This window comes from Magnolia sinica, chromosome 5, assembly GCF_029962835.1.
Source record: "Magnolia sinica isolate HGM2019 chromosome 5, MsV1, whole genome shotgun sequence".
NCBI classification, from domain to species: domain Eukaryota; kingdom Viridiplantae; phylum Streptophyta; class Magnoliopsida; order Magnoliales; family Magnoliaceae; genus Magnolia; species Magnolia sinica.
The window spans coordinates 28,145,782-28,170,981 of record NC_080577.1 but is presented as its reverse complement, the minus strand read 5'-3'; the positions used below and the strand labels follow the sequence as shown (position 1 = coordinate 28,170,981).

Sequence of the window (25,200 nt, the reverse complement as noted above, 5' to 3'; positions counted from 1 at the left end):
GACCTCGAAGATAGGCATCAATTACAATCAATAGTTCAACTAAGTGTGTAGGACCTTGGCTAACCCGACCTAGAGGTCGGCGTCGGCTGCCAACCATGACCTCCTCAGAAGGTGACCACCCGGAAATCTCCTTCATATACAAGGACTAATTCCTCGAGATCTTTGCCGATAATTGTGCTGAGGATAATGCCTTATATATTAGAGACGATTCCTTGCAAGATACGCAACTGTATCACAAATTCACTGCCATATACATAACAAACACCAGAGAACTATAAATAAGAACCCCACTTACAACAGAATGTATGCACAAAAATCCTAATTTAACTATACCTGTAGTGCTTGTTCTAACTTTGGCATTGGAGGGTCCCTTAATATGGCCATGGTCTCCATTATTATTTGGTTTTGTAGGTACATGACATTCTAGTCCATTATTGTTTGGTTTTGCAGGTACATGACATTCTAGCTGAGAGGACCAAATCTCAACATCAACAACCACTATTAGTAATTGCATTGCTATAGGGTATAGTTGTTAATTACATGGTCATTACTAACAACTATATACCATACCAATGCCACAAAAGTAGTTGAAACTTAAATTCAACATTGGATGCATGAGTAATTCAAATCAAGCCGCCTAAATGGACAAATGCTCTCTCTCTATAGAGCACTACATGTTATTATACTCCCTAGTTTCATTAGATTACTTAGGCAGACCAATCAATTGATATGAACTGTCCACTCATTATGTAAAATATTTTGTGGGCTATGATAGAAAAATTGGACCAATGGTTCAATCCACCCTTGAATTGAATCCACACCCTTGATTTGCTGCCATTTTTCTACAGCCATCTTTTTTCCAAGGCCTGGATGAGATGGGAATAGTTGTCTAATAAAAGGGATTTTTTAGAATCACATGCAATCTATAATGGTCCCTAGCATTTAGGTGGTCAAATTTTTGATGCCATGTATTTTTCGTGTAGATGATCTTGACTATAAGGATTAAAACCATTGATCAAACGGTTAATATCTGTCGTATTTGTGCAATGTTTTCACCGGAACCCAAGAAATGTGCGTTGGACCTAACCAATGGTCTAGATCAGTTAATTAAACTATTTAACTGATCCAATGTAGCTAGGAGCATCATAACCTATAGTGCCCTAAGGGCACTGGAACATTTCTCATTTAAAATTGAAAACATTAGCACTGTAGACTCTCTCATACAATATGTTTTTTTTTACGTTCGAAAAGTTATGCTACCAAAGCAGATTTTTAGAATACTGAAATAGAGTTTTGGATAAAAATGCCCTTGATTTTAGGATAAAGCAGGGAAAAAGTGGGAATATTTTCATCTTTATGAGTTCGCCTGTACGAGTAAAGGTTTAGTTTAGTTAGATAAGTTTTATTCAGGTCAAGTGAAAAAAGGTGAGTGTCCTGCCAGGTCTATACTAAAAACTTAGCTTTTATAATTGCGTCACGTAACATGAGTCACAAATACACTTATTTGGTAAGATGATCCAATTCAACAAACAAGTGCCCACGAATGAAAGGTTAGGACTGTTCGGGTGTTATAAGTTTGCACAGTTCAGTTTAACTGTCACGTGTACAAATTTAAGTGCCCGTGTATCAAGAGTCATACTCTGCCAGATTATCAAAGAACACCCATGAGAAAACTGGGTTGCAGCACGCTATAGGTGATCGGCTAGCAGGGTAAAATGCTCGTAAACAACCGGTCGCAGGTTAGGTTAGCTTATGATTGGGTCGCCAGTGATTAGGGCTCGGAAAATGAGTAGCGATTCGAATGCCTAGAAATCGCGACTAAGGGCCATTGAAAGTGTGTTCCTCACGATCAACGGCTTGGATCACTGAAAGCTTGCACATGTACTGCAGTTCACGGCCCGAGCGTCGGACCCCACGTCGAACATTCATTCGCAGAAAGGACGTCTGCTAAAAGGCGCTACAGTGTTAGGCTGCCGCCACCTGTCAGGGAACGTGACCGTATATCATCAGCCCACCGTATACGTATACGTAGGTTTTGAGTCGACTATCTGAGGCAGGCAGTTTCAGTTGGCTATAATACTGTAGGCGTCGCCATTCGATGGGATTTCCTTTCTCTCTCTGTCTCTCTCTCTGAGGGTTTCGAAAGCGCCTGAAATCGTCTCCGATCTCTGAAGAAAAATCGCCCCCTCTATTCCTTCCTTTCTCACCATCTCTCATCTCCAATCCGAAGATTTCGATCTCGATTTCAATCTATGAGACCTCGGAGCAGAAGAAAAAGAGCCGATTTTCATTTCCAGGAGCTGGCCTGAGAATTAGGGCTAGGGTTTTCTTTTTTCTCCGGTAGATTTATTTGTTTCATAAGAGCCGTTGGGATCTAGGGTTTTGCTGCTTTGGTTATATGAGAGATTAGAATTGGCGGTGATGGATATGGAGCTCGTTGGGGACATTGCGTCCCTCGACCCGGAATTGCTGCAGCTTCCGGAGGTTTCTCCGTTGGCGCTCAAATCGAACCCTTATGTTGCAGACGAGCTGTTCTCGCAGTGGCTCTCACTTCCAGAGACGGGTCGAATGGTATTTTTGTTTTTCATCTCATTGTTTTGTTTCTGTGCTTTTGTTTACTGGATTCTTGATTTCTGGTCCTTAAATGATTGTGTATATTTTATGAATCCGAAATGTCATGATTATTAAGGGCAGAAAAATTATCCTCTGTACGCATAAACGTCATGATTGTTGATGATCCACAGTGTTTCCGGTGGGCCCGCTAGTAATGGGCCATGGTCGATGATTTTGCTGATCCGAAAATTTTAACCATACCATTGGTTTTCTAAGAATGGACCGTAGCAACCATATTTTCAATGGCAACGAACGGGAAAAAAAACCTGCCAATCAGATGGGTGGGATCGTCTGATCTGTATGATTGGTGCATCCATGACAAGACCCACCTGATGATTGGTTTGGATCACTGGACCTTTGTTGTGTATGCTGCTTTTGTATGGTGCATGGAATATAAAATCTTTTGCAATGTGCAAAGGCTAGAGAAGCTCTTGAAAGATTTAGTTGATTCATGGGCAGGTTGATGGTCTTGAGATTGTTTCCTATGATCCCTCTCCTTGATTGATGTAAATACAATGATTAAGTTCATGTAGGGGAGCAAACAAGATTGCATTGGGGAGTAAGCACATTACTGGTTCCATCTTGATCGAGTTGAAAAGTGTTGAAACTTCTGAGTATATATGAACATCCTTTCCAAATCAAAATAAAATTAGCTTATGGAAAGCTCTTAAAGGACTCGTCACACCATTAACTGAATAAAGTGCCAGCGTCTATCCATGCGTCTGTTCAATAACATAGTGAATTTCTTCCATATTGTGGGAAAATATATCAAACAGCAAAAATTCATGTGTTTCATCATGTGCCAGTCTGGTGTTTGCTGATCCAAAGTCATAACGGGAAGCCAAGTAGTTAAGCCCGTCACTGCACTTGCTGGACTATTGTCTTTGTTCCCTGCACATCGTCATCTATTAGAATACTTCCTCTATGCTTTACTGCACTAAATATTTAGATGCAAAGGGAAAGGGATCGGTTAAGGAACAAGCATATGATGTGGTTGATGTTCAGCACAAGGGTCTAGCCGTTGAGATTGATGAGCACCTGTGAAGAACTAGTGATCCCACATCTGTAATGGACCTCTCTATATATAGAGATGATACTCGTCATTTTAAATTTGAAAATTGTTGTAGCAGCGCTGTCGACATGATTGGAGGTTGTGTCTGGAGTTGTTTTCCCAAAAATTTTGACCTCAACACCAACTTACTCAGCAGCTTTTTCAGCTCCGATGATCATGTGGTTCAGTCATTTTCAATTGGCAGAAACCTATGTTTGAGAACTGAATTATGGTCAACAATACATGCATCACGCAAGCATTAAATAATCTGGGAAAGTATCACAAGTTGCAACTCCTTTTTTTTTTTTTTGGGAAACATAGGAAAGTATCATAACTACTGTACCATGGGCACGAACACAACAAATGAAGGCTCATTTCTTTACATCTTTAGAAGTCCAAGAAAATTTGGTTGTGATTCCTTCCATTAAGCTGATTGATCTTGAGAATCTTGTCCCAAATTTCTTTTGATTGCTAAATGATGATATATCTATATATATATATATTTATTGATAGATAAGAAAAGACTTTTCCTTTTGAAGTCATTCAAATAAAAAGAAAGAAAGAAAAAGACTTTTGGAAACCCCAAAGCTCAAGCCGGAAAATGAACAAACCTCGTGGTGGTGCAACTAGAATTGCCTTCGTTACACAAGAACATTTGCCGTTGTTACATAAGAGCATCTGCTGCAATCCCTATAGAAGTCATCTCTATTAAACCACCATAATTCCTTAAATGTCATTGCTAGGGGACTTAACAAAGCTCCTTATTGGATCAATCACATGGGTAACAAACTTGCTTTTGTTGCCAAAAGACCTATTGTTTCTTTCCTTCCATATAGACCATAGAATAACACTGCCACTCGAGATGGATTAGAAATGTCTGGTGCCTTTTTTACTCCACAAGGATCAAGATCAAATGAATGTTTATTCTCTTTCTATCTTGGGATGGGTTGAAAATATATGGACCAGATGTTATAGATCTCTGATACTGCCATCAATCTGTTTAGATCAATGAAGAAGGGAGCAGTCAACTGATTCTTCTAGGATTTGGTTGATAGGACAACAATAATCCGAAATCAAATAGAAGGGATTACAAAAGGTGAGAAAAATATTTCTAACTCCAGATATAAAGATTGGTCCTACTGAGATAGGCTGTGATAATAAAAGATTGGAATCACAAAAACATTTTTGCCAGATATAAAAAAGAAGAAGTGCTTGATTAATACGTAAATGATACTATTTTATGAAATCTTTCATTGAAAGAATATACATGAATATCTTTCTATGCACCATTAATATATCCCAGAATAAATGCACAACTTTTCTTTGAATTAATAAAAAAATTATCGACAAAGACATTTATAATGATGAAAGAAATAAAGAAGGAATTGATGAAACAAATCAAAATGTAAGTCATTATGGAATATATCTTTTTCTTAAGGATAGAATAAAGGACCCTTTTTGGACACGAGGAATATTGGATGCCAAATCAGGGCCTAAGAAACTTTTGAATTCTGGAATGAATAATGGAAAAACTGGTTAAGGGGTCATTATCTATACCATTTATCCTAGAGTAGATGGTCTAAATTAGTACCACAAAAATGACGAAACAGAGTCAATCAATGTCGTTCGATTCAAAATAAAGACTCAAAAGGAAAAAAAAAAGATTCATAATTTCACATGAAAAAGAAAAAGACCAATTCATTCACTACGAGAAATAAAATAATTATGCAGTAAATTCAATACCCCGATTCAAAAAGAAAATTTTAAAAACACTACAGATATGTTGATCACATAAATATATTCATTATGAGGATGGGAAAGACTCAATATATTTATGGATCACCATTACAATTTACAAGTAAATGGAGACCGAGATATTCCATATAATTTCTACACACCTAAATCCGAATCATTTTATGTACCCGGGGGTTGTAGCTGTTAGTGATTATCTAGGAGAAGAGTCTATTATTGATACAGGGAAAAATATGGGTAAAAAATATGTGGAGTGGAGAATTATCAATTTTTTCTTAGAAAGAATATAGATATTGAGACTTGGACTGCCCCATGGCATTCAAGTTGAGAGAGAGAAATTGAATAATTATGGTCGTCCCCCATTGGGTTATTATTAAACCAAATTTGGGGTTATTCATCAAGAACTATGGTAGGGAGGTTTATGAATGTATTCGTTGTGGACTAATCGTGGGGAAAGAATCCCAATAAATGCAAAGAGGGGGCATCTTGTATCTAGGAGTGAAGGGTTTGGACCAAGATTTACAGATGGATGGGGTGAGGTATTAGTATATCTGACACATGATTTAAATGTGATTATTTGTCTTCGACAGAGGGTAATATTGAATGAATAGATCATAAATTATGATATTTTTCTATTTCTTTTTCTTCTACGGAAGATACTAATCGTAGTGAGAATGGAATTTCCATGATGATTGCAAAACCCTCTGATACCATTTGAGAACAAAAATTCTTGTTGTGGCAACGGATTGCTTTTCGTTTGGATCATTAATGATTCTGTTGATGTATTTGAGTAATGAAATGTTTCGCAATTAGTGAATTGGATTTATTGTCATAACCTAAATTTACCATAGGTTCGTAAAAAAATTATCGATTTAAACCATGATCATGAGCAGGTGCATAACCATACCCTTGAAATAGAAGCAGATGTAGGAAGTGTTGTTGCCTAGAACTATCTATTTCTAAATATCCTTTTGGGTATAAATCTCCATTCAGAAGAAATAAGCATTCCAGCGATAATTTTCGGAAGTAAAGTGGGGTCTTTCCTTGCCAAATATTTGGGCCTTCCCCTTTGTATAGGGAAGATTGGTAAGAAGCTTTGGGACCCTGTAATTGAAAGATTTGATCGCAAGCTATTGTTATGGAAAAAGAGATGCATGTTAATTGGAGGAAGAATCACAATGATCAAGGCAGTTTTGTCAAGCCTCCCGCTATACTTCATGTCCTTATTTAGATGCCCGAAGAGTGTTCTAGGAAAATTGGAGAAGTTAAGAAGAGATTTCTTGTGGCAGTTGGGGGTCAGTTGGGAATTCATGTGCAGGCCTAAGGAGGTAGGTGGTTTAAGAGTGAGAGATCTTGATTCCATGAATAGGGCGCTTCTAGGCAAATGGTTGTGGCGGTTTGTAACTGAAGAAGGCTCCTTGTGGCAAACGGTCATCAACAATAAGTATGGAATCAATAGAGAAGGCTGGTGGCCTAAGAACTCTCCAATATACATAGGATTAGGAGTATGGAGGGAGATCATGAAGAGGAAAAGTTATATTTGCAGGGAGTCTCCTTTCTCGGGGGTTTGGGTGTGAAAATCAGATTCCGGAAGGATAAATGGTTGGGTGCTTGCAGGATTGATTTCCAAACTTAGTTCGCGCTGCGCAAAACTTGGAAGTTTTGGTTGAAGAATGTTATGTTAGGCATCATTCCTCCGCCCACTGGCTCCCTTTGTTTCGGAGAAATTTATTGGAGACTGAAGAGGAGTTACTGTCCTTGCTTTCTTTGCTTGCTTTGGTGCATCTTTCGGACGAACTAAACTCGGTACATTGGAATTTCAGCAAGTCCGGCCTTTTCTCCGTCTCTTCCCTTTTTAGTTTCCTCTCTTCTCCAGAGATTGAAGTTTGAAATCCCTCTTGGACGACCATTTGGTCCTACAGGGCCCCTTCCAAGATCTCAACGTTTGTATGGCTAGTTAGTGAGGGAAGAATTCTAACATGCGATAACCTGAGAAAAAGGGGGTTGGTGATTGTCAATGTTGTCCCCTGTGCCTAAGAAATGAAGAGTCAATGAATCACACCTTCTACTTCGATGCCCGTTCACTAATGAAGTTTGGTGCAGTTTTTGGCATCTTTTGGAGTTCAGTGGGTTTTCCCTTTTACAATTGACAATTTTCTAGTCCAGTGGCATGGGGGTGGAGTTGGGAAGACGGGTCAAACGTTGTGGAGATTAGCGCCGCTTGTGGTCTTTGGTGCATTTGGATAGAAAGAAATAACATTTGCTTTAATGACGCTTCTAGGGAAGCAAAGTCGGTTTTCCATATGGTGTGGTCTCTTATTTCGAGTTGGGTGGCTGTGTTTGACAAGCTTAGAGTTTGTAATCTCTCTAGTTTGGATTGGTCGTCTCTTCGATTTTCAGTTTCGTTGTATTCTTTTACGGCTTGCCGCTTTCTTAATAAAATTTCAGTTATCCTTAAAAAATTCACATCCTTGACTTGCTTGAAGAGAATGGAAGGTCGTCCCCCGAAGAAAAAAAAGGGGATGATCTCTCTATTGCTTGCTTTAGGCGGGCCAAGGAGGAGGAAATCAAGTGGCGTCAAAGGTCGATGGCAATGTGGCTGAAAGTAGGAGATAAAATACACGTTTTTATTATTATTTATCTTTTTCTTTTTTTTTTCCCACAATATTGCTAGTGCATGGATCCATGCTAATAGTAATGCAGGACAATTAACCACTTGCTCTAAAAGCTCGAATTGTTAGAGCATGGCGAATCAATCCCTTTATCTCATAGGAGTTCCTACTTAGGATAAAGCTAAGATTTGTGATGCTATTATATCCTTTTGTGAGGCTTTATTATCAGAAGAGAAGTGGGGCAGACCGAAGCTGTACTACCTGGAATTCAAGACGATATCTCCTTAGGTTGCGACTGAATTGGAAAAGCCGTTTAGTGAAGAAGAGGTGAAGGTGGCTATTGGATCGATGTGCGGGGAAAAGGTGCTAGGCCTAGATGGATTACCAATTTTTTTTTTTCAAAAGTTTTGACACATCCTTAAGAAGGACATAATGGATTACGTTGCTGAATTTTGGGAAAGGAGTTGTCTATCTAGCTAGTTGGGTGCCTCGTTTATTGTTCTAATTCCCAAAATTCAGGGGGCATAACAATTGAAGGATTTCAGGCTAGTTAGTTTAATTGGGCGCCCATACAAGATCTTGGCTAAGACTTTTGCTTCCAGGTTGAAGGCAACTCTCTTTTATGTCATTTTTGAGAATTAGGTGGCTTTTGTGGCAGGTAGGTAGATTTTAGATAGTGCTTGTGTCCCATGAATGCATTGATTCAAAATACAGGGACAAGTATACAAGTCTAGTTTGTAAACTATATAACTTTCTGTTAAATCCATGTGAAGGAAATTGAGGAAGGGTGTGGGATTGCCCCCACATTGTGGTTATGAGGTGCGAAGGGCCCTTCTGAAGTCATAGCCTTTGGGCTGTTGGTAGGTCAAGATAAAATATTGAATCTTTGAAATGTATACATAATCATTATATACAGGTTTTGCATGTTTGAGAGATGCAGAAAGTATAAATCATGTACTCAACCCCTAGCCATTTGTATATAGTATTTGGGATGATGGTATCAATGGATGTGCTTTTAGAAGCATGGTTGTCCAAATGTGAAGGTTTTAAGGCCAAGTCTTGAAACTTATGCTCCTTCGTGAACCCAACTTGGTGTCGTGGGTGTATTTCCCGAATGCGTTAGCATGACCCCATTGCCATACCATAAATAATGATACTTCAAAAGCGTCACGATACTTCGAAAGCATCACCACATTCGGTCAAATCGGAATTGAGAGAGAGAGAGAGAGAGAGAGAGAGAGAGAGAGAGAGATCCTAACATGCGTAGAGGATATCCTAAGCACAAATGGTTTCGGCTCTCCCCGATGTACTCTACGGCTTTGGCTCCCTCCCGTGCCCTTGTCCGAGAAGGAAACTTGCCGTTTGTCGCATCTTCCACTACGTCATGCGTCACATAATGAGGTGGTTGTGGCTTCGCTCCTGCGACCCCTCAAACAAAAGAATGTAAAGTTTGGTATTTGACATAGATCTTTCTATCAATAGATAGGAATGAGTGTTCAATATAGGTAGACTAGTTAGAAGAGTGAGCTAACCTTGTTCCGTAGGCTTAGGTAAGGGTACCAACATCAAATGGCTTTAGTGGTGTTGGCAGTTTTGCTCCCTCTATGCGTTTATTTAGTAGCTAGTAATAGTATCCTTATCACATGTGCATGATTTGTATATTTTTTAATTAGAGCTCTACTGGCGTAATTGTATCCATTGTCTGTAGCTCCATCCTTAATACGTGTTTATTAGTGGATGTAATAGACTTCTTAGAGGCAATAACGGAATCCTATATCATATGGGGATTTGGAGTGCCACCTACCTTGTTCGATCCTTCTTTGAATTCCAAGATTTGCTGGGCCCATTTCTCAAACATCAGCAGGTGATGATTTGATTGGAAAGTTTGAGGTTGATAAGGAGCATGGATAGATGGAAGGGCGCTATTCTCGCTTTACTTGGATCTATTATGACACAAGTCTAATTAATTGCTTTCAAAGATTCAAGATAGTGGTTGAAATTCTATTGCAGCAATCAATCAAAGTATTTCAGTCCGATTTAGGAGGAGAGTTTCTTTTGAGGATTTTTTATTTTTTTATTTTTTTAAATTGAGATAACAATAATTTTTTGAAACACTGTAAAATGAACAAAGAATGCAACCCCCAACACAAAAATCAGAAAAGAGCACCGCCTATGGCGGCCTTAACATAAACTGCCCAACTATACACCAAACTTTTAACTTTGTAGATAACCTCTTCTAAATCTACATCCTTGTTGTTAAAACAACACACCTGTTTTGGGCTCCCCATAAGACCCCAAAAAACTGCCATTAGGAGCAATCTCCAAATCACCTTCCCTGATTTACTAATTCCTTCGCCGTGCCACGCCCAAATTAATTATCTAACCGTTTTTGGCTTGTCCAAGCCACTTGCAAACCGTTTAAGAAGTGATCCCAAACTCAACAGGCAAAAAGGAGCAATGGATGAAGAGATGATCAACCAACTCCCCATTCGCTATACACATGAGGCAAATGTTAGGGAGCACAAGAGATCTTCTTTGCAGATTATCTACCATGAGAACTCTTCCTCGATCAAGGAGCCTAACAAAAACTGCCATCCTAGGCGGAGCTCCATAGAACAAAAAATGAAACAGGAGAAGTGGGCCTAACAAGGAGGGGGCCTCTGTAATCAACTCAAAAAAGGACTTAACCGAGAACTTCCCCGACCGATGCCTCGGCCAATACACGCAGTCACCTTCATAGACCTCGGGCCGAACATTGTTTAGATGGTTCAGAAGCTTAGCCACCTCATCAATTTCACCTTAAAGAAAGTCCCTACAACATGTCGAGGACCAGATGACTAATCCCTCAACTAGGGAATAACACTTAGTCACCATAACAAATTTGTAAGGAGCGAGGTAGGCAATTATTGGGAATAGGATCTGAAGTGCTTGGATGCCAAGGGTCGATCCAAAACAAAATACAGTTACGTCTACCCAACCTGAAGTAGATCCCACAGCTAATCAAATGCTATCTCCACCATTGCTTTCCACACCGCTGACGTTCTGTAAAGAGAAGCCTTTCTCACGAACCACCTGCCCTCTTGCATACTATACTTACCTGCTGTCACTTGTCTCCAAAGCCTCCCTTCTTTCACCCTAAAGCGCCATATCCATTTCCCAAGCAATGTTGTGTTCAAAGCATCCAACGGCTTTACACCAGTCCCCTCCTCAATTTGTCCAACCAGTCCAATACTATTTTAGGGCATTTAAATAGCAATAAGAAGTAAATTGGCATATTAGAAAAAACGGACTTTACCAAAGTCACTCGACCTCCTATAGACTAATAACGACACTTCCATGAAGCCAACTTCCTCTCAATTCTTTCAATCACCTTGTTCCACAGATGCTTCGCAGGTTCCCCTATACACATTGGAAGCCCCAAATACGATGAAGGAAAAGCGTCAGTCTTGCAACCAAAGATAAGAGCGTATCGGTTCAACTCTTCTTCCCCTTCGATGTGCACTCCAAGCATTTCGGACTTCGCCACGTTAATCTTCAAACTTGAAGCTGCCTCAAAACACACCAGTATTTTCTGGAGGTTATCCATCGACTCCTTAGCTTCACAGAAGAGGAGCATGTCATTTGCGTATTGAGATGAGTAATCTGCCTACCAGCCCTAGGAATATTAAACCCTCTAAACAAGTTGTTCACAACACCTATAGAAAGCATGCTGCTGAGGCCTAAACCTAAAGACATCCCCCTACTACCACAAATAAATAGGGTGATAGCGGATCTCCCTACCTCAGGCCACGTGAGGCTTTGAAGAAACTTTTTGGTGCACTGTTAGCTATAATGAAAAAACGACACTGACTGAACACATGCCTTAATCCATCCCCTCCATTTCATACTAAATCCCAGCCGACCCAACATGTAGCCTAAGAAGTCCCAATTAACGTGATCATACACCTCTTTCTATCTTGCTTCGAATGAGCGAACACAGAGCCCTCCAACAACCCCAGTAATTTGAACATGTCCACCTGTTCCATGGTGCCACCCTTAATTCTCTCCTAAAGATAGGAGACCAAAACCCACCAGCCATAATGATCATTCACTGTCATCTTTGCACGTTGTTATTATTTGTGGAGGCCTTGAAACCAGCACCTTGTGAATTATCATCACACAGGTGTTTCTCCCAAAATATACCTGACATTTGACTTCTGAACTTGAAAGCCAGGCCTTGTGGAGCAATATTTTCCACATTAATAATGCATTTCAACATCGCAGAGCTCCTTTACCTTGATGACTATGAGTATTTACTACCACAACTTTCTTCTTGCACACCATCTTTGATGCGATTAGCTTTTTCCGCATTAGATTATCTTCCTCTCCTCATAACCACTTTTTCACCACGTCTCCTTTTCAGCCTCTATAGTTTGTTGATGATGCTCATGGGGCATAGAATCTAATCATAAAATAAATAGTCATAACTGAAATCTGCGTTTTAATGAATGTGGGTGATTGCGTGCATCTGCAGGGAATAGTCTTGCCCCAAAGAGGGGCAGGGACACCCTGTGTTGTTAAAAAAAAAAAAAAAACATGATCCATCCTCTTGGAGATATGCATCTCCCCTTCCACATGGACACCTTATTGCCATTCTTTCAATGATTGGTCCCACAGCCTTTTGGAAGGTTTTCTCACACATAATGGAAGGCCAAGAAGAAGGAAGGTTTCACTGCAATCAACTTTTTCCACTGGTGTACCACCTTCCTCTCCAAATTTTCACAACCACTTTTTTCAACAAGGCTTGATTCATGGCTTTAGAAGATACAATGGTGATTCCTCCGTGCTTAATTGGTTGACAATCTTTCAACTCCACAGAATGAAATTATGCATTTCTTCCAGTCCTTGATCCAAAAAATCCCTTTGCAACCTCTTTAGTTTGTCGAGTCATTGACTGCATGCACAGTACATCGATGTAGAGGCAAAATAAACCGGCATTCCTGACAATCCCGCTTTAATGAGTGTGATCTGTCCCCATAGAAACATGCATCTCCCCTTCCATGTCGACAGCTTCATCTCCATTCTTTTAATGATCAGCACCCACAACCTTTTGGAAGATTTCTGTACACATAATGAAAGGCCGAGGTAAGTAGAGGGAAGAGAGCTGGCTTTACATCCCTGCATTCTTTTTAGATCTTTCAATGCTCCATCTTCAAACCTCACTCGAACATTTCCCTTTTCGACTAGTTCACTTTTTGCCCCAAGATTTTGCTTCAAAAGCACCGACGCACCCAAAATCTGCACCCTACTATTGACAGAAGATTTATGTGTCATCCTCGAATTACAAGTGAAACACATATCTGATTGATCTATCTAAAGCCCCCGCAAAGCTTCCTTGTTCTCCCTTTGCCACATTTTACTAATAGCTGCTGCAATAACCATAAAAGGGACAGGATACAGAAGGGCCCCTGCCATGGCCCCATAAATCCACAACAGAATCCTTTAATGGGCATCAGGCATTTCACTGACCTAAGAACATTTCTACATCCGACTTCTCTGTGGACCTTGAAGCCCATTTGATGTAATCAAATGGCTACACTCACTGTTTGATTGAAGATAGGCTCATCCAAGGGTCCTCATCAAGGATCTGGATTATCGAACCAATTTGGTCGAAGATTTGGACCATTTTGAGGGTATAGGTTCTTCTTCTTGTTCTTGTTCTTCTTCTCTTTTTTTTTAAAAAAAATGGAGGATTGGTTTTCCTGATGGCCATTCTGGATCAGACCAGCAGTTATTTTGTTAATCATTAGATTTAGAATTAGTTGAGTTGGTTTTAACAAAAAAAAAGAATAACTTGAACCAGTTTCACTTTTGTATTTTTGTCAGTTTTTTTGGGGCCACTTTTTGGGCGTCAAAAGATGCTAGAATGACACAAAGTTGGTCTTGTATGAAAGCCATTGAGTTAGCTTTCAAGTGAGCTCAAGATCATGCAATCCTGATACTGCTTGAGTGAGTTATGGCTGACTAGTAGATATGGAACATGAAATGCACATGGAGAGAGAGAGAGGACGTGGTTTGCATGTGGGAGACGTGGAGAAGCTGTTGTGAAATCGGGTTACTTAATAGTCTGCTAGAGTGTCACAGTTGATGCTAAGCATTTCAAAATTATACATTAACTCAATCAAACCGTCCAGTTCATGGGATCCAGTTTAGATAGGCCATCTTTCAAAACACAGGTTGATTTAGAGTTCCTAAAATCTGATTATTATGCATTTTCTTGTTGAATTTGGACCATTGATTTTCTTTATGATCCTCCGTTAAGTATCAGCCAGTTGAATAAATAAATAAATATAAATTTTGTTTTGAGAGTGATCTATATATAGGTTCATGGTTCATATATTTTATTAATGCTTTACTTTATCAATTCCCATAAACTAATTGCAGGAAAATCCATGCCCCTGGCTTAATGGTAGGCCAGTTGCGTTTCAACGTTGAGGTCACATGTTCGAACCCAGCTTTCCCATTAAAAAAAGGAAAGAAAGGAAGAGAAGTAGAGAAAAGAAAAGCCCCTGGCTTCTCTTGTTATATATAGTAGAGATTTTTCATGATCGTTTTTTTTTTTTTTTGATGGATATATATAGCGGAGATCAACAACAAGCCTGCATGATTGTGATGGAATTCAAGGTCATTTTGGTAATTTCTATTGCAATAGGGTTTTTGTTTATTTCTCAATCCTCTAGAAGGTTTTTGTGGACGTGTAAGGGCCTGTTTGTTAACGCTGAATTTTTGCACTTAACGCGGAATTGGGAAAATGTTCCGTGTTTAGTGGTGTTTGTTAATGCGTTGTTAACGCAGAAGAAGGAAAGCGCTAAGTGGTTTTTCACTGAATTCTTTCTGTGATAGGAGTTTGGCTAAATGGTGAACGCGGAATGCGCTCCATAAGTTTTTCTATTAAAAAAATTTTTTGTTTCCAAAATTACCCCTTTTACTACGAAAATTTTCTCCTCTTTAGATTGTTTGCGCAATACAATACCAACTTTTAACATGTAAAACTTCTTTATGCCCCACCATGATTTATGTGTTTGATCCACACCGTCCATGAACTTTTTCAGATCATTTAAGGTGTGTGCCAAAAAAAGAGGTAGGTCCAAGGATTAATTGGACCACAAGGTGGGGATTGAATGTCCACCATTAAAAACTTCTTGGGAGCTGGAGAAGTTTCGGATCAAGCTGATATTTGTGTTTTCACTTCATCCACGTCAACATGACCTAATGAATAAGTTGGATGGTAAAAACAACATCATAGTGGCCCTTAGAAAGGTTTCAACGGTGGATGTCATTATCACTGCAACATCCTTTGGTGTGGTTCATTGGAGCTGTGGACCTACTTCATCTTTAGGATAATGTATTAAAATAATACGAGAAAAACGATAAACGGCTTAGATAAAACACTTACATCACAGTGGGTCCCATAGAACCCTGCCCGGACGGTAATCCATCCGGGTGGGGGTAGGATGCAATCCGCGTTCAAAGCGGATGGGTTGGGAAGTGAATTGGCTAGTGTATTGACGTCAGCAAGTTTTGTGGGTCCCATCATGACGTATTTGTTATATCCAAACCGTCCATCCGTTTTGCGAGCTCGTCGTAAGGCTTGAGCCGAAAAATAAGACAGATCTAAAGATAAACTGGACCACACTGCAAAAAGTAGTGGGGGATTGAACATCTACCATTGAAACCCTTTTGGGGGCACAAAAGTTTCGGATCAATACGAAATTTGTTTTTCCTCTTCATCCAGATATTTTTGACTTTATGAATAGATTAGATGGAAAATAAACGTTATAGTGGGCCCTATGAATTTTTTAACGGTGAAAATCATTATCCCGCTGCTATTTTTGTTGTGGTCCATTTGAGTTTTGGATATGATTTATTTTTTGGATAATGCTCTAAAATGATCTCGAAAATTTGATGAATGGTGTGGATATAATAAATACATTATTGTAGGGCCCATGTAACTTTGATCTCCTTTGAACCGTTTGTACAACTTGGACTTCAAGGAGCGTCGGCGCTCGTCTTTGCACGACATGTATCTACACTAGCTATATAGCTGGTTTGTGGTACGGAAACGGATTGGCTACTCCCCCTGCCACCAACCTGGTGGGTGGTGGTCGGTGCTCTGTGGCCCCCATCATGTATGCGTTTCATCCATTTTTACATATCATTTTATGTCTTTATCCCAAAAATAAGAGGGATATAAATCTCAGGTGGACCACACCACAGGAAAACAATAGTGATTGGATATCCACCATTAAAATCCTCCTAGGGCCCACTGTACTATTTATTTGACATCCAATATGTTGATTAGGTCATACGTGCCCAGATGAAGTGAAAAAACAAAAATCAGCTTGATCCAAAACTTTTATGGCCTCCAAAAGGTTTTCAATGGACAAAGCTCATTCAACACTGTTTCTTGCAGTGTTTCAAATAGCGCATGTAGTGTAGCGGTAGCGTACGCTACGTAACGTAGCGTGGCCGTAGCGCTACGTAGCGTCCCAAATAGTATAAATCCCCTGTAGCGCACACCACAGGGGTGTGCTACAGGGGTCGTAGCGTACGCTACAGCTACGTAGCGCGTAGTGTCCGTAGCGTAAGCTACAATGTATTTTTTTACCATTTTAGTTTTTTTATTTTTTTCACGTTTTCTTTGTTTCTAATGTTGAGGAATGTGACACTTGTATTGTACTTGATACTTTTAACCTATGAGATTTTTATTTCTTTTCATAATTGTGACTTGTGGTTTCAATTAGACATTATTAATTAAAGTGGTTTGCTTAGGAAGTTGTTGATTTGATAATTATTTGATTTGGCTTATGTATGTGGATTGACTTTTGATAAATGATAACTAATAAACATGCTTATAATTGATAAAATGAATCATCTTTTAGGCATTTTTATATTTTTTCCCCTTTTTTTCACTATTTATTATATTTGTCCTACTTTTAAATTAAAAAATAGAAATATCTTGTAGCTTACGCTACACGCTACGTATTTACGCTACACGCTATAGAGGGTTGAGCGCTACGCATCACGCTACCGCTATTTAAAACATTGGTTTCCTATAACATTGTCCACTTGAGATTGGGATATACCTCATTTTTGGTCTCATACTATTATGTCCAATATGCGAGAAGAAATTGCTGCCACACTTATACATGCAAATCATTAATTTTTTATCTGTTTTTATGAATAATGATATTTTAATTTTCTATTAAGTACTTTATAGTTTATTCGAATTAAATAGAATAATTTTATTTTCATTTAATAAAAAATAATTTCTTTATAATGTAAAACATTTCCAAACAGGAGATGGGTAAATGTGTCAAATTAACATATTTCAGACATTTCATATGTTTGTTAACAAACAAATTGTTTCAAATTCAGTACTTAATTTTCAAACTTCAGCCATAATTACCAAACAAGTTTTTTGACTTCAGATTTCAGATTCAGGTTTAGATTTTAGGTTCAGGCTTTAGACTTCAGATTTAACAAATGGGGCCTAAGTCTTTTTTGTTTTTCTCATGTCATGTTTACTGAATAAAGGAGAAAATGGTTTTTTTTGTTTTTTTTTTTGGGCGGGGGTGTTGTTTTAGGGATGGAGGCTGTTGTGAACTTTTCCACAATCTTTGTTTCTTTGTTTGGTGATTACTCTACAACAGTTGTCACTCCATATCTGAGGAAAATCATGATTCAGATTGGTGCCCTTGTGTCACCATTCTTGTAGGCAAGTAATCCAATAAGTCCCAATCGATATTATAATATGAATATGCTACATCAATTTTGCACACAATTCCCATCTTACCATTCGCATCTTGAGTGATGTTTTGCGAGCCACTAGCTCACCATCTTGGATATGTCTCCCCTTGACTAGTGAAATTTTCTTATCCATTTATATCTTGAGCGATGTATTTGCGAGCTACTAGCGTTACGGCTAGTGGGCTGTTGTGAACTTTTCCACAATCTCTGTTTCTTCGTTTGGTGATTATTCTAGAACAGTTGTCACTCCATATCTGAGGAAAATCATGATTCAGATTGGCACTAATGTCACCATTCTTGTAAGCAAGTAATCCAATAAGTCCCGATCCATATTATAATAGGAACATGCTACATTGATTTTGCACAGAATTCCCATCTTACCACTTGTACCTTGAGCAATGTATTTGCAAGCCACTAGCGCACCATTTGGGGTCTGTCTCCCCTTGACTGACGACATTTTCTTGTCCATAAAGGGGAAAAAACCCGCTGGCTCAAGTTTGATAAAAAAGAGGGAGTCTACGATGAGATTGTAGCAGAGAATTTAGGATGAGACACCCACACCATGGCAAGAGACTTCACCCTTGATTGGGTTTCTAGGTCTTACTAAGGCTTTGTGGAGCTGTTACGTGTGATCATGTGATAAAAGAGATTTAATAGAGAAATCACATGACTGTTTAACTTAAGACTGTTTGATGAGGACATTACATAGGGCCCACTTGACCCAATTCATATTCCTAGCTACATTAGAGACCCCACGTGCATGTTCATGCATCTTTGAAGACCCTACATCGGGAAGATGCACGTGGGCTTCATATAGGAGCTTGATTGACACATCAAACCGTTGGATTGGGTGGACACGATGATTGAACCGTTGGATTATCGTCATTGGACATCTTGATCGTGGACCCCCATGGGCCACAAAGTAGTTTAGTTGTTTAGATTATTTACATGCTTCATTATTTTCGGTATACTTTATATTTGTGTTGAGATTGGGGAGTTAGGAACAACTTTTAATTTATTAAACGTTTTTATGTTGAGAATCTTATCTGAGAGCGTCTTTTTGTAAAATGTCTTTTCTGAGACTATAGAAGAGAAAGATGGGTGTGTGAAGCCCTAATGCCATTATTTTGCGATGTCACCATCTATCATCTTCCTTCTCTTTTTCTTTCTATCCAAAAGAAGTATTTTTTCAAAAACATAATCTCTTTTCGTCCCTTCCTATCCAAGACCATACAAATCATATTTTTCTTCAACTTCTCATTGTCCAACTTCAACCCCAACCGAAATCAACTATTGAGGACCCAAAAAGCCTAGCCAACGACCCACACGTATGAGCCCCTATACTAACCGTATGGACAACTACTCAATCCTTTGATTTCCCCCTTGCTTCCCCCATAAAAACCCCTTGATTTCCCATCCATAACCCTACCTTAAACCCTAGATCTCCAATTTCCTATTTCCCCCAATTTCTAAAAACCCTAATTCTAAAATTCTCAATTCCCATGAACCTTAATTTTCTAAATTTCAGATTTTCCCCTTCCTAACCCTAATTATAAAACCTACAAATCTGTCCCTTGAGTGTGGAATGTGCCTATGCTAAATTGGAAGTTCTATCCATCTATCAGGCCGAGTTTTAATTGATTTATGTGATTCCTTAGCATGCGGGCATGTGATTTTGGTTAAATTAGATTTTATTGCCTATTGTTTACTTTTAATTACTTGGTGAATTAGCATCTTTTGTTAATTGAATTACTTTATAGACTCTTTCATAATCTCCACGTTTCATGCTAGCATTAAATCATGTGTCCTGCATCGCTGTTGTATCAAGCTTCATATAAAAAAGTCGTAGGTAACTAGGAGGACACTACACTTCTTGAAAATGCATGCGTTTTGACAACATTCTGTAGGACACATTTCAGTCACTACTTGACATGCTAGCCAGACAACTTATGCATGAATTGATGAAGACACGACAATTTGTGCTTATATTGAAGTTTGAAGAAGATTTGCTGGTTTTGTTGATCAATACAATCTGTGAATTTATGTTGAGAAAAATTTTCAGCTCATCATTATTCAACCATAAATGGTCTATGATTGATGAAGTAAAGATTTCTTGATAGAAGGGAGGTGAATATGTTGAAGGATATATGATTTGAATATCTTTGAAATAGCAAACAAGTATAAAATACAGAAAGTAAGACGAACATGTTGAAGGGCGTATGATTTGAATGTCTTTGAAATAACAAACAATTGTAAAATACAGAAATGGATTTGATGAAAATATTCACATGCGTCATATTTGAAATCAAAGTAACATGGAAAGGGCCGCTCCTCACCATTCATGGTCCAGTGCTTTTATCCAGCCGTAACTGAGAAGTAATCGTCTTTATATTTGTGAAAGGTTCTTGCATCTGTAACTTTTTTGTATTGGATGCAAATTCTAGTTGCCATACCCCATCATGTCACTAGCTTCATGGTTTTCACCGTAAGTACAATTTTTTGTCTCTTGCATAGCATTTTTTTTTTTTTTGTTGTTGTTGTTGTTGTTGTTGTTGTTGAAAGACACTGAATATATTCAGGCCAAAGTGGCCAAAAGAAGAAACAAGCAAGAAAAGAGCAAAAGAAAACAAAAATACAACCAAACAGAAAAGGAAAGAAGAGGATAAAATACAACCAAGCCTATTAAGGTACCCAATTCCTTATGAACTGATCAACTTTACAGATAACCCCCTAAACTGAGTGACTCCTATTCCGGAAGCTCCTTGTTGCAGGAACCAGTATAAATTCATGTTTTTCACGTGTAGTGCCTCCTTCACTTTTCATCTCTCAAGTTCTTTCTCTCTTTTTACTGGTAGATCTACATTGTGGTTCTTATTTCCTCCCATTTTAAAATTTGTTCTTCTATTACCTGTTTGTGTTATTGGATGAATGTTGATATAATGTGTCAGGTATTATCTTAGAAGTGTTACACATTATTACAATTTAAATGCAGGTAAAATCCTTGCTTGACGATGCAAAGGCAGGCACGCCCTTGAGCAATCCTGGGAACTCTAGCAGTACACATGCTGCTGCAACCAATTCATTGCCTTCTATGTTTCCTGCTGGCGGTGCACCTCCACTTTCACCAAGAAGTACTTCGGGTTCTCCACGTATTATGAAGCGTGCAATGGTTGGGCCTTCTACTTTAGGTTCTCCACTAAAATTGGTCAGTGAGCCAGTGCGAGAAGTCATACCTCAGGTATTGGATACTATTTGACTATGTTAGTATCTAGTCAATCATCATGGTCAAAGCCTGGTCCTCACTATTTAGGGTTGGCTGTTCTCATGATTGTGTGGCAAAAGTTCAATGACTAGTTGTTTACCTGAAATTGGCCCTTCTTTGTCTGGGAATCTACGAATGTGGAAGCTGTATACACATCCATATGGTGTCCCAATTCCATATGGTTGCTATATAATTTTTAGAAATTGCTAATTGGCCATCGTCTTTCCTAAATAAATTCATTGTATAGCTGATGCAGCAAGGAATAATCTTTCCTAAAATTTGTACAACTGCTTCAGCAAGGAAGAACCTTTCCTAAAACTGATCCTGCCGTGTTTGCATGTTTGTGTGTACCACATGGTTGTCTTGGCTTCCCATGACTATATAATTTTACCTAAAGTTGATCCTTGCCTTGTGTGCATGTGTGTCTTTGTGCATACCACATGGTTGTCTTTGGCTGCATATGGCTATAAATCCCTTCCAAACACAGCACCTCTTGGGACTCTCTGATGGAGACAGGACATAATTTTGAAAATGGACCCCAATTGGATCTATAGGTTCCCTAAACCAACCGATTGGAAATCTGAGCCATTCAGAACATTTGGTTGTTGCATCTGTAGGCCCTGTAAACCAATCGGTTGGAAATCTGAGCCATCCAGAATATTTGGATGATGACCTGGGCTATCATCATATGAGGTATGGTTCCACTTTGGGCCCCTTGTAGATATATGCTTATCTATGGCCAAGATACATCATCTTGTCAACAAGCTCTCGTATCCCTGCTCGCCACGTAGATCCGAGTTCTTTCGGATCTTTTTCTAATCCTCTTTTCAGGCACCTCATATGAGCCGTGTCCACTCTTTGTTGAACATGAACAAACCATCTCAATCTACTCTCCTGAATTTTATTTTATTGATTTTTGAATGGGAATCCATCATTTTGTCTCCTAATGCTTAATTCTATCCTTCGTAGCCTTCCCACTTGTATTTTCAAGATTCTCATGACCATAGCACTCATCGTCTGCTCATGTTGGCTTCCAACTTCCTAACCATCCCTCTGCTCCATAAAGCATAGTGTGTGCACGCGTGTGTGCGGGTGCATGTGTGTGTCTGTGTTTTTCTGACGGTATGAAGCATAGCCAGTTGAATACCTGTCTTTTGAAATTTCCCTCAATTTTCATAGACGTGAGATGATTAGATGGCACTCCAAGGGGGACATCTCTATTTTACTGACCTAGCTCTACGTCTACTGGACACATCCTTGCAATCTCTTCAGTCCTTTGAATAACAGAGCCGAGGCAATGAAACAAATTGCCTTGTGGAAACACACCTTAATGAAAAAAAGGAAGGATGAAACAACCCTTATATTGACATGCTCACACGACACCCTGATCCATAGCTCAATTGGTAGACTGAGTGAAAGATACCTCATTTCAACACTGAGGTCTTGGTATCAATCCCTAGTGGGGGTGGCTATCAGTGAAGTGTGAACTGACAGTGGGGTGTACTAACAAGCTAACCAAAAAAAAAAGAAAAAAAAAAGACATGCTCACACGTCATACACATCCACTCAATGAGCAATCCATCGGATTACTTGGAAATGCTGGTGTTCTTTATGCCTTTGTGCATGATTATAGCATGCTAGCCCCGCAACAACATTTGGACATGGGTTGTAATAGACTGCTTTAAATGCTTGCAGTTCTATTTTCAGAATGGTCGCCCTGCTACAAATGAACTGAAAGAGCAATGCTTGTCTAGAATTGATCATCTTTTCTTTGGTCACATGGATGGACTCCAAGTTCAAGGTGAGAAGCAGGGTCAATATGTCTGTCCTGTTTTACTTTGCTAAGTGGTTATAGGTTGAGCTGATAATTCCTTTTTATCCTTCTGTAATCTCAGACTTCAAATCTGTTACAAAAGAAATCTGCAAACTGCCCTCGTTTTTCTCCAGCACCCTTTTTAGAAAGATCGATGTTGACTGTACTGGAATAGTGACGAGGTATGCACATTTTATCATTGAAAAGATCCATTTATAGAAATACGATGACCATTCATTTTTTTAGAAATAAAATAATTGAGGTAAAATTTTGCTTCTTCTCCCATTGGAAGCATTAAAAAAAGTCATCTTGGTTTGATTTTTTGTCTAGATGGACAATAGCTTACTTCTAGAAGTTGTTTCTCTTGCTGCTTTTGTTGGTTGTCAATGGTAGCATTGCCTGTTCCTTGTTTGATAATGTGCTGAAGATGATGATTGGCTTCAAGATGGAGGTTACACTTGATATATTTTTTTGTCCGAATGTTTTGGTGACCGAGCAGTTGCTTGTGACCAATCCAAAGCAGAATTGCCAAATCATATTAGGGTTTCCTTCACCACACCGCTTTTCTTACCCTCTTGAGAGTCTAAATTGTTTCTCGTTGTACACATTTTTTTTTTTTTTATTTGGCTTCATTTTAGTAGATCCATTGTAACTGCTCAAGAAAAAGGGGGGAAAACAAAAGACGTATCCTGTTTCTACACTTGCTTTTATCCATTCTGAACCACAGAAAGGTGGAACCTTTGACTTGGTGGTGAGGACCCCAAGTCTGTAATGATGAGGTTGGCAGTTCAAACTTTCCTTTAAATATCCATCAAAGGTTTAGATCTTAGTTCAAAATTATGAGAACTGCATATATCAGCACTTCCACCAATCGAACTTGACAATTCATGTTTGCACCTCTTTCTCTCTCTTTTTAATCAATAGGTTTGTACCTTGTTTCATTAACTATCATGCGTGCGTGACATGTAGTTCTTTGAGCTGGGTGGATGCTTAATAGCTCAAGCTTGTTGTTATGGCTGAATGCCATTGCAGGACAACCTGGACAATTATGCATGTGGACTTTCATTCTAAATCCTTTGATCCATATCAGATAGTTTTTATTTTTTTGATGGATATCGTGAAGAATTTTATTAAAAATAGTAAAAAATATAGCCACCTCAGCGGCAAGTAACATTGACAGAAAGATACACACTTACCATGAAATGACCCAGGAAGCCCCTTCACAATCACATGATAGAATCCCATTACCAGATAGAGGATTTCAGTACATTAACAAGCACATCTCCATAGAGACCACCTCTTTCGCCAACTTATTTGCCCTGTAGTCAGCATCTATATATACGTGGGAAAAAGCTTACTGTATAAGATTCTTGATGCTCAAGCACTTTTTTTTGAGAGATAATGATCACTTTATTAAAGCGTTCTCAAGGAACAAATGAAAAAACAAACACGAGTAACAACAAGAAAGACAAAAAATGGGCGGTCTCAACAACCTAATCAAAAAGCACATTTTTGTTCTCATTTCTTTATAAACTTTGGTGTTTTGGCAAGTAAATATGTTGATTAGTGAATGAGAGGTTATTGAGTCAGGACATGGAAAATGTTCTCATTCGGCTTTGACATTTTGCCAGTTTCTTTACATAAATTGGAGAGATCATGGTGTATGTGTGTTTGTATGATAGCCAGCTGGTTGATGAGGCTAGGGCAATGCTAAATTGGAGGAAGGTTCTAGTGTCTTAAAGCATAAAAATCAGTAGAACTGAGTATTTGGAATTCAACTTTAGTAAGATAGTTATAGAGATGGGTTTAGTCAGAATCGATAAATCTTCAAAGTGATGTGTCTTGTTACGTTCGCTCTATGGTTCGAGATGATATTCCAATAGAGTTAGAGCTTGGTGGATGAAGTAAGATGTGCTCTGGAGCAATGTCGTCGAAATCCTACGATTTACGATTTGAGTCGAATCTTAAGCAAAATGATTTGAATCTCACCTTGAATCCCTTTTTATATTAACCCTACGATTCTATGATTTAGGATTCAAATTATACTTTTTCTCTTCTATTTTAAGCTTCACTTGGCTTTCATTTTATGTTTTTAAATCAGTGGGGCCATTAAGAATCATTTAGAAAAAGCCTGAAAAAAAGAACCATTTAGAAAGGTAAATTATTTTATTTTGTTCTTTATAGGAGATTAAATGATATATATATATATTCTCTTCAATGTTAAACCATAGAGCTTTTTTCAAAAATGATTTCTTACTTCATAATTTGGTCGAAACACCAAATTGATGTATGACTTATCTGGAATTTT

At 38.7% G+C, this 25,200-nt stretch overlaps 1 protein-coding gene across 5 annotated transcripts in view; it reads left to right on the top strand.

Annotated features, from left to right (window-relative positions):
* Positions 1-2,066: 2,066 nt before the first annotated feature.
* Positions 2,067-25,200, top strand: part of LOC131245857 (serine/threonine protein phosphatase 2A regulatory subunit B''beta-like) — a 57,555-nt gene continuing 34,421 nt past the window's right edge. The window contains exons 1-4 of one of the 5 annotated variants that reach the window (XM_058245588.1): positions 2,067-2,571; positions 20,810-21,055; positions 22,787-22,880; positions 22,975-23,074. In XM_058245588.1, the coding sequence (XP_058101571.1) occupies positions 2,422-2,571; positions 20,810-21,055; positions 22,787-22,880; positions 22,975-23,074 (590 nt within the window). In that variant the 5' untranslated portion in view covers positions 2,067-2,421. Of the gene's footprint in view, positions 2,572-20,809; positions 21,056-22,774; positions 22,881-22,974; positions 23,075-25,200 lie in introns of those variants that run through there. The other 4 variants (XM_058245590.1, XM_058245589.1, XM_058245587.1 and 1 more) reach the window with 4 other exon arrangements.